Source organism: Phalaenopsis equestris, unplaced genomic scaffold, assembly GCF_001263595.1.
Source record: "Phalaenopsis equestris unplaced genomic scaffold, ASM126359v1 Scaffold234731, whole genome shotgun sequence".
Lineage (NCBI taxonomy): Eukaryota > Viridiplantae > Streptophyta > Magnoliopsida > Asparagales > Orchidaceae > Phalaenopsis > Phalaenopsis equestris.
The window spans coordinates 1-10951 of record NW_018252635.1 but is presented as its reverse complement, the minus strand read 5'-3'; the positions used below and the strand labels follow the sequence as shown (position 1 = coordinate 10951).

At 35.0% G+C, this 10951-nt stretch overlaps 1 protein-coding gene across 1 annotated transcript; it reads left to right on the top strand.

Annotated features, from left to right (window-relative positions):
* Positions 1-2917: 2917 nt before the first annotated feature.
* LOC110039004 (vesicle-fusing ATPase-like) lies at positions 2918-10867 on the top strand (the record flags this gene model as incomplete). Its single annotated transcript, XM_020743937.1, has 5 exons — positions 2918-2978; positions 3047-3106; positions 3355-3413; positions 3802-3889; positions 10745-10867. Coding segments are annotated over exons 1-5 (378 nt in total), but the record flags the coding sequence as incomplete, so codon positions are not given.
* Between the last annotated feature and the right edge of the window lie 84 nt (positions 10868-10951).

Here is a 10951-nt window from a genome sequence, read left to right as displayed (position 1 = left end):
TTTTTCAAACAAAAATATATTTTTTTTGATACAAGCAAAATTGATACAACTCACTTTTGTATGCTTGAAACCTATGTTCATGCTAAAAATATAAATTTTAAATACATTTAAAAAAAAATTGGTTGTCCACCTGTTGATTACCTATTTGGGCCAATTGGGCCAAGGAGGACCCTCCTAAGGTAGGTTCAGTAGGACACCCTTCTAGTCGAGTGGCGAGCTTTATGCATCCAGGTGACCGAGTAGCCTTCGACAACCCTCGAGTACAAATATATATCTGAGTCTAGCCCTACCCGAGTGCTTGTGGTCCCCTTTTTTCAGACTTTTGCATATGTTTTATCAAATTTTTTGGACAAAGCACTCGTGGTCTTTTCTCTGGGATTTTCCCGAGGTTTTGAGGATTTTATTTGAATTATTACTCGTCAATTTTCTCTAGCTTTTCGTCATGGATTATTCGTTGACTTTTCCCGAATTTCTCATCGTGGGTCATTTACTGTTCTTTCTCAAGTTTTCCGGGTGACGTTTCTTTTCTTCTTTTGCTTTCGTTTATATGATGCATTTCAGCTTGTTCTATTTGTACCTGTTGCATCAACTACACCTAAGGAACAGCGGATCTTCTAGGTGTACAGGTTTGCTTTGTGTTTACAGCATGTTACTTTGTTGCAGTCATTTTCCTGTTGTACCTTTTACTCTTTTTTTACACTGCATGTTGTACTGTTCTTTTTCAGTGCATAATCTACTGTTGTCCTGTTCTACACATTCTACTGTTGTTCCATACATTGTACAACTTCAACATGTCTCTCATAAAATGTTTAAAGGATTACAATCATAGGGCCGCTTGATTTGACATCATAACCTGACACCCTAGAAAACTTAAACCTTAAACTCGTCACGACAACAAGGAACTTGGAGCTAACATTGTGGGCAGCACGACCATCTTCAACAGCAGGACATGTTTACACCAGTTAAGCGATTCCTTCCCTAGAAATTAAAACAACAATCCATAGAATTTTGAGGTTGTTTGCTTATGCAACATAAATCTTCAACTTATCTTTAGACATTTGTACGGCTTTACTGTACATTCTAAGCCCTAACTCGTCTTAGGATTCTGAGGTTGCCGTCCGTCATGATCTAAATTCTCATATCTTCCAGACTATTTGTGTGATCATTTCGCACGAATGTAAGCGCTAAGTAAATAAAATTGACAGGATAAAACACTTGAATATTTCTTCCTCGAAATTAAAGCCAAATCATAGGGTAGACTGGGAAGTCATCGAGGTTCTCCTTCAGATCAGTGGCATCCCCTAGTTCTTCTTCCTTTGGATTCTATAATAAATATTTCAAGTTTGAACAATTCCCCTTTGCAAACATCTTTGTCTGATTTCTTTGAAAAGTCCTATTCTTTTGACCTCTTTGAAGATAATATTTTCTGATTTTTATCGAGAGTATTCTTGGGTGACTTCGGTTATTTAAGATGTAATTAACTATAGGGGCTTGTCTTTATAGGAAACTTTTCCGAACTCAACTTAATATAGACCCTATTTAACTATTCATATTAAATAGGGGGACTTGTCGGCAAATAAAACGGTTTCGCAGACCGAACGGACGTCATATATTTCTTAGTTTATCTGATCGAGCCTCATCCTCAAGTTTTGTGCTTATCCTTCGGGATAGATACAGGATTTGAGGTATAATGCTCTTTCATTTAAACTATGAAAAATATGGGGTCAGTTTGATTTCATATTTTTCTAAACTTAAATTTATATGTAAATTAAAACGTCCTTCCGAAGCGGGCGACGAGATTTCGATTCCGGTGACCGACAACTTCTTACGGGAAACTCCCCCAACCAAAATAGTGCCGACAAATGCATACACCAATCTTGGTTCTACCCATCTACAAAATTATAGCAAATGTCCATTGGAATTTATAAAAACATCAGTCACTTGTAAAAATCTATTGGGGAGAAGATATTTGCTCTTATTCCTGGGTTTGGGATCTATGATTGGATGTCATGCATTGTTCTTGTCGTGTGGAGCTTTCCTTTTTTTGATCTAATGAAGTTTGTTAGGAGGTGAGCCAGATATTAAAATCTGTAATCTTTTTTGAGGTTGAAGAGGCAGGACAACAAAGACTATGAAAAAAAAGGCAAAGAACAATGCATGACATCATATTTTTAGATCACACATTAGGCTAGAAAGTTGGTTCTATAATATATAAAATGGCTGTCCAAATCATAAATAATGCCAATTGTGCCCATGGGGCTTGAGAGGATGGGATGCGCCCTTATTAATCATCTTTTATCTATAGCTTTAACTACTATTTTTCTTAGCTTTCTGAAGTGAAAGAAATAAATAATTTTGAAAAATATTGAGTATTTTTTGTGGAGATAATTTTCTTGAAAGGGGTGCCATTTCTTACAGCACATGAAAGCACTTTCATTTGTAGTAGTCACACGTCACTATGTGATAGTAAGATTTCTATATATATATATATATATATATTTTAATGGCGAGACTCCATATTTGAATTCAATTTTTCTAGCTTTTGTCATATGCTTTGTCCGGATCTATTTTTTGAATGTTTTTCTTCCTCCCGGTCTTTAATAAGAGCATTATATTTTTTTTTAATAATCTGATAATTTCAAGATGTAACAATACAGAAAAAATGTGTAGGTACCTAAGAAGTTGTGCTCTTTTCTGTTTTATAGGGATATGATATTGGTTGAACGAATTTGATCGCGTGCGATTTTTTTAGGGAAATTTACATACATTACACGGAATTCTTATGTATTTACATATCCCACACCAAAACTTTGATATTTACCTGCATATCATTTTACCTATTGCATGAAAAGGTGCATTTGAGTTGTGAACAATAATAATTAGTGGTAGCTTTGATGTGAACTTTATGCCTTGGCAGTGGTAAGACAGCGATGGCGGCAACAATTGGTATCGACAGTGATTTTCCATTTGTCAAAATTGTAAGTTCAGTCTATTGTATAATGCTTCGGAAGTTTTCTGGATTAAGATCCAACTATTGTTGCCACAGGTCTCAGCTGAGTCAATGGGTGGTCTTAGCGAGAGCAGTAAATGTGCAAAAATTATCAAGGTTTCTTTATCCTGGTCAATTTTGATTTCAGTTGATCATTTTCAATGATTATGAATTCAAAAATCTAATAAAAAGTATTTTTTCTTTTACTTTTTAATCCTGTTATTAGTAAGTTTAAAACAGTTGGGCCATCTGGAAAATGTATGTTTTGAGCCTATCGCATTTGAAATTTACTTCTCTATTTTATTTCTAAGCATGTTCACGGTCAATTCTTCCAGGTTGAGTAAATTATATTTTTCCTTATATAGGTTTTTGAGGATGCGTATAAATCTCAGTTGAGCGTCATTATTCTTGATGACATTGAAAGGTAGCTCTTAAATCATGCATTTTTATTCAGTACCTTGCACGATTTCGATTTATTTTGAGTTCATTTTTCTATAAAAATTTGTAACGCTAGCTTCACCATGAAATGTTTTCCCCCTCTTGCTTATGCTGCTTTAAAAGTATGTTCCATTATGGTAGTATATTCTTTGTACAATTTACTGTGTTAGCATTGCTCTATTCATATTCATTAGAGCATGTGTACTTGTCTTTAACATTTGCGGTTGAATCCTTTTTTTAATGATACCTTCTAATTGCAATATCAGAAGTTATATTTTGAGTTAATCAAAACGCTTGCTGCATTTATTTATTTTATTAGATTGATCGGTATTATCTTTATTTCTTGTTGTTGAATCATATGATTTACATCTCAGGCTGTTGGATTATGTTGTCATTGGTCCTCGCTTTTCAAATTTGATTGCACAAACATTGCTGGTCCTTCTAAAAAAACTTCCTCCAAAGGTATACCATACTTATACCTATTCCTTCTTATATTAAAGGAGCTGAGAAGTTGTATTTTTGAATTGTTAGGACTTTTTTTTCCAGCAGCAGCTTCATATGTGCTCCTTTTTACACTAATTTAATTTTTGTTTTATTTATTCTTATTCTTAGTTTTATGAGTTTATGACACCTGAAATTACTCCGAGACAAGTCGGTCAATCACGGTAATATACGTGTCGATCAAGTAATATACAGATTATGCGTGCGTGCTGATCCCATCGGAAAAGTGTTAAAATATCTAACAGGCAAAATTCTAGTTTACTAAACTGTTAAGCCAAATTTGAATGTTCATTTTGCAGATATGAAAATGTTTAAAATCCTGATGCAGAAAGAAGAAAACTAACAAAATATTGTGTAGTTTTTTGGATATAAAAGGTTCATATTTTTGTGACACTTGATGTTTTTCTATGAAACCCACGTTAATGTTGACAACCAAGGAGATGTCCTCTTTAACCTATGTTTAGGTCATAAGAAGAGTTGTAAACTATATTACTGTTAAGGGGATTTAACCATGCAACGTTTTTCAGAAATCTTCTAGTCTTCTATCTAGGTTGCAATTTTCTAATGGCAATATGTATATTCCACTACGATAATATGTGTTAACATTCTTGTTCTTTTAAGCAACGGTTAGAAGTTCTTGATCACAAGAGATTTTAATATTGTATCGTGTTCAATTAAAAGTAAACTAATACCAAGAAGTTAACACATCAATATATGAAATTCATGCACGGAAAGACGTCTAAGGAACAAAATTTATAGAGCAAATACAAGAGAGCCACTTGTCTTGTCTCATAAGAGTATGAAAACGAGATTAACTACAATGCACGAATAAAAAAATAAGAATTTTTATTCTAGGCATAAAATGGAATACAATGCAAGGGGTACATAAAACTCACTGGATCTAATTGGTCCATGCAATACACCGCAATACTCTCCATTCAATACAAACTATTCAAAAATCTCCTCTCATACAATTGCACTCAACCTCTCCTCACAATTTCTCAAAAACTCACAGAAAAACCTACCCTAAGAATCTTCCCTAAGGTGAGCCATTGGAGAAAATCCTAGGGTTGATGGCTTCCATTAGACCTCAAGAGAAGCAACCTCCAACAACTTAAAAAGTATCTCCTACGATCACAAAATGGCATTATATACTTAGGTATTCAATTAGGGTTCCAAATTAGGTATTAAACGCCAATTCGCAGAACCGAGGCAACATGCAAGCCAAACTGACGCGTGCGCGCGAGAAATGGAGCGGACGCACGGAAGGCTTGGGAGTTTGGTGCGGGCGTGTCGTCAGTTAGCGCGGGGGTTTCATGCGCTCGAGCCTTGAGGCCCGGGCATGCCATATGGACATGGGGGTGTCATCATCCTTTGACCGTATTTCACCCTTTTGCTTCCGGAATTGTGCTCTCCATCTGTATTCTATAAAATACGACTAAAATACCTTCCTGAAGTGTATAATGTGCGTAAATGGGGAATAAAACATAATTTGTAATACCAGAAATTAACGTAAGTTTACCTTATCAATTTCCTCAAACATACCTATTATTTGCATTCAAGTATTCTCATATCTAAGTGAGACTTATTTTAGCATTTGTAGCTTTTATGTGAGAATTCCTAATTCTTTAACAAGATTATATAATTGTAAATAAAAAATGTCATTTTTAGTGTTAGATTTTCATTTATTTTCATTATATAAGTCGAAGTAGATCTCAAAACACTTAATAAGGTGATTCAAATAATTTCATTGCCCAGATATATTTTTCAATAAAGTACTATTTAACCGACCAATCCAAAATCACATAAATTTTCTTGAATTTAATATTATAAGATTTTCATTAAGATAATTTTAGCTATTATTAATTAGAAATGGACCTAGATACCAATTTTTAATTTTTATACTCAACTCAATCTTCTTCTCAAGGAGATTGACCACCTCTTTTGATTTTTCTTTTGAATCAGACATCTCTCTATTTTTTTTTTTCAATTCTACTAAGAATTATTATATCAGGTTGAGCTCATTTCTTTTAAGGAATTTAGATTCATAATCTCCTAATTGATAATTTCCACAAGTTCCTTAATATGAACTCTCAAATATTATAATTCACTCAAAAGTTGAGGCCCAATTAAATGGGTTAAGTTGAAAATTAAAACATTTAAAGTATCTATGATTAATTTTTGATATTTTAATTACACTTTTTTAACTATTTTGAGACTTTATAATTCAAGTAGTGTTGTTAAAGTGCATTACTCAGTTATTGAAATATTAATTCTAGACCTCCCCTTTAATGGGTATTCACTGTTCTAATGAAGGCAATATATAGTCTTGTTAAATATTAGGATCATATCATGAATTGGTACATTGAAATATGACCCATAACTTGAACATGAATCACTCTCACGCAACTGTACTCTCCCAAACTTGTTTTTTATCCTATGCATGCCATAAGAGAAAATAGAAGGCTGGAAAAAAAAGAAAATATGTGGTGCGGGCTCACCCAGATGCAGCGTAGAGATATTGCCCTCTCGGTTGCGCGGCAAGGGAATGCAGGGAGAGTGCAGATGCTCTTGTGTTCCCCAAAAAGTGTCGGAGCGTGCTATGAGGCGTGGTTGTGTTGTATGTTCATGCGGGGGTGCCGATATATGACAATAACGTGCCATTTTCTCTAGAATACAGCGCAAGTGTGCTAGTTCTAGCGTGTGTGCGCCAGTCCAGTCTCCTACACGTGATTCTTTACTTATTAACTCTCGTGTTCGTCTCCCAAATTTAAATCCAAGACCTAGATACACTCTAAAGATATAACCGATGACTAAGCAGACAAAACAAAGGAAAAATAAACTTTCAATGCAAAAACTTGAACATAAATACCAACAAATGCGAGGAACTCATGAGATAACACTTGGGCTGCATCGTAAGGTAGTGTTTGGTTTAATTCTCTTAGTTTGACCTAAGCTCAAATCAAATTGAATAAGTCTTCCTTCAAGATCAAAATTTAATTTCAGTAATCCCCGATCGATCGCCTAATCTTTTGTTTGTCCTGGATTTTTCATTAAATTCTCAGATTTTAGAATTTTTTGTAATTTTTCATCTCAGTTCGATAATTGTCTTCTAGAGGGTAGGTAGGTTGATTCAGATTATCATCCTGAAGAGTGTTTTTTATATCCAGAATTTTCTCAATTAACTCCCCTTTTTGTAGTTTAGCATTTTTTTTCAACCAACTGCAAGAAATGGTTCGTTAGGAGGTGGGTCAAGGTTTCCTAAGCATTAGTTGGATTCTCACTAGGCTCTTTAGGCTCAAGATCTAACTCTACAGGGTTACTCTCTTGCTTAGGGTTATCTTCTACTTTTTTCCTTGGGTCTCCTCCTATGGGTGGTACTATAGGCTTGACTAGGGTCATGCTGTCTACAATCTCAACTATCTCTCTAAAAACTCTAGTGGTTGCCTCGAAAGAAGAGTAGATTCCTTTTTAGTCATTATCCAACAAAAGTCATCCAGTACAACAAAAGTCATCCAGCTTGCTATTTGTGGTCAAATTCTTCATATTCCGAAATGTGGCTATCAATTGCCCCTAACAACACATCTACAGTATGCACTTGCTTCTTATTCCTTTTACCAGATTCACTTCAGTGTGACTGGGTCACATCTTTTGGGGTTCATTGCTTAAAAGGTTAACTAACTGCTCTATTTGATTCTCTATGGTTCTCATGGCTGCAGCTTGGCTTTGTAACTGATTCCACATATTTACTATAATTTTTTTCAAATTCAAGTTTTCCTCCCTAAATTTAGGGTTAAAAGTGAATCCACATGGGTGAGTTGGTCTAAAGTGGTCTCTGCTCTAGTTATTCCAATTTATTACATGATTGACTTGGGTGCTCCCTCATTGTTTGTTTTCTATAATTGGGTTATTATTGTTCGAATTGAAGTTTGGCTAGGTAGTACAACTTGGGTTGTAAATGTTGGAATAGGGGTGATCGAAATTAGTTTGTATGGTATCCAAGAAAATGGTCGTTGAATCACCTATTAGTTGATAAGCTATCTCATTTGTCCACTTTCCTTTACATGTCATTAACTTGTGAGGTTAGCTTGTGAGGTTAAGATAGTCAACACCTCAATTTTATGCCCATTAGCTTCCTTCATAGAGGTAACTCTCTCGAATAGCCATTGAAATTCATTCATAATCATTTCCTCAATTAGTGTGTCGACTTCCTTAAATGATTTGGACATAAGGGACTCCTAACTATAGCATCTATAATCAATCTCAAGGATCTCATTAGCCCGTTATAAAATATTTGGATAATAGTCAGTCAAAGGATGGTGTGGGCACTCCCTAAGCATTTCTTTGAACCTCTCCCAAACCTCATAAATTTTCTCTACCTCTAATTAAGTAAGGGCATCATGTCTTTCCTAAGTTTGATAATCTTGAAGGGAGGAAAGCGATGGGCCAAGAATTTTTGGTTAGGTTGCTCCAAGCTGAAATCGATTTTGGTGCTAAGAAGTATAATCACCTCTTGGTTTTATCCATAAGTGAGAAAGAACAGCTTTAATCTAACGACATCATTTGAGACACCGCTAAACTTGATTGTGGCACACAGTTCTAAAAAACTAGCCAAATTGTGGTATGGGTTTTCTGTTAGTGTTCCCCAAACTGGTGTTTTGACTCATTAGAATAAGCTCAAGCCTAAGTTCAAATGTAGGGGCTTATATGGCAGTGTTTAAGGCTCGTGTGAATTTCGTCTAGCAATGATGTCATACTCCGTAAGGGGCTTCAAGTGATTGTTCTGAGGATTCACCATCTCTAAGTGTGTCTCTTGCAGTTTTTGAGTTCTTCGAAGTTGTCTAAAGGTTCATTTGATTTTCGGATCGAGTGATAATAATTCACCTGGGCTAGTCTTATGCATGCAATGATGGGTGTGCAAAGGGTGGTCTTACACTAACACAAGAATATTGACATAAAGAAGGGAAAACAAGAAAGAATAACAGTGAACACAGTGAAAAAAAAAAATGTAAGTAAATATTTATATTTGACTTTTGGCACATGCAACAAGTAACAATGCACACACAAGTACATCACATTAAAACTCAAAAAAATATAAATCAGAAAATAGGAAACATAAAAAGTTCAAACCTAAATTCTATGTTCAACTAAAGTTCTCCAAAAATCAGAAAATTTTGAACTTCTTTTTGCGGCAATGACAATACAAACTTGATGTATGAAATTACTGCGAGGTAAGTTTGTCAATCACGCAAGTATATATGTCGATCAAGTAATATATGAATTATGAGTATGTATATCGATCCCATGAGGAAAGTGTGAAAATATCTCTATCAGGTGAAATTCTAGTTTATAATAAATTACTTAGCTTAATTTTAATGTTTAGTTTGTAGATTTGAAAAGTTCTAAAATCCTAGTGCAAAAAGAAAAAAAACTAATGAAGTTTTGTGAAGTTTTTCAGATTTCATATCTGAAATGTTCGTACTCCTGTGACACCGGTTAAGTGTTTTCTCCATGTTTTTCTATGAAACCCACCCTATTGTTGACAACCGGGGACATGTTCTCTTTAGCGTGTGTCTAGGTATAAGAAGAGTTCTAAATCATATTACAGTTAAGCGATTTAACTATGCAACATTTTCCATGAATCTTCTAGTCTCCTATCTTGGTTGAAATTTTCTAGCCCTGGCAATATGTCTATTCCACTAGGTTACTATATGTTAACCCACTTGTTCTTTTAGGCGACGGTTAGAAGTCCTAGATCACAAGTGATTTAACTTCTATCATATTTGATTAAATTTAAACTAAGGCCAGAAAGTTAACACATTAACATATGAAATTCATACACGAAAAATGTGTCTAGGGAACAATAGTTATAGGCGAGAATATAAGAAAAACACATCTCTTACATCATAAGAATATGAAAATGAGGTCAACCATAATGCACGAAATAAAATACACGAATATTTTTATTGCTGACATAAAAAGAATATAGTGCAAGAGGTACATAAACTCACACCCGAGAATACATTGCGATCATCTTCGTTCAATACAAGTTATTAGAAGATCTTCTCTCGTACAATTGCACTCAACCTCTCTCACAATTTGCAAAATTTTCACAAATAAACCAACACTAGGAATCTTCCCCAAGGAGAACCATCGGAGAAAATCCTATTGTTGACAAGACTCCCATTAGACCTCCAGAAAAGCACCTCCAATAGTCCAACGAATACCTTCTGTGATAACAAAACAAACGTCTATACTTTGGTGCTCTATTAGGGTTTCAAATTAGGTATTTAAACCCTTCTCAATTCATAAGTTTGCGGAATCGAGGCAACATATGCGATAGACTGGCGCGACAGCGCGAGAAATCGTGTGGACGCATGGAAGGCTCGAGAGTTAGGTGCTAGCGTGTTGACTTGGCACAGGCGTGCCGTTCCTTGGCTATGGAAGCAAGCATTTTGTGCAATTGGGCCTTGAGGCACCGACGTGCCATATGGGGCGCGGGGCCTTGGGGGTGCCGTGATCCTTTGGCCAAATTTCACCCTTCTGCTCCCGGAATTGCACTCCCCATTAATATCCTGTAAAATATGAAAAAAATATCTTCCTCAAGTGTAGAATCAACAAAAAAAGCGAAGAAAACATATGTAATACCGGAAATTAACATTATTTGGCCTCATGTCATAGTTTACATCATTCCTTTTTTTCATCCTGTTTTGAGTAGGATACATTCAAAAGTTACCATGCATGTATAATTTTGTTGTTACTTTTGGTGCAGCTATTTCAAGGATTAAAGAATTTTATTTATAATTTTTCTTGCAGGGGAAGAATATGCTTGTTATTGGAACTACAAGCGAGGTTGGATTTCTCGAATCTATTGGAATTTGTAATGCCTTTTCTGTTATTTATCACGTACCGGCGTTGGACAAGGCAGATGCCGCAATGGTATTTTTTTTTTAATTTTTATGAAATTAAATGAAATTGGTTGCTTCTACAGCACTGCATAATTTTTTCCTTATCATTTTGATT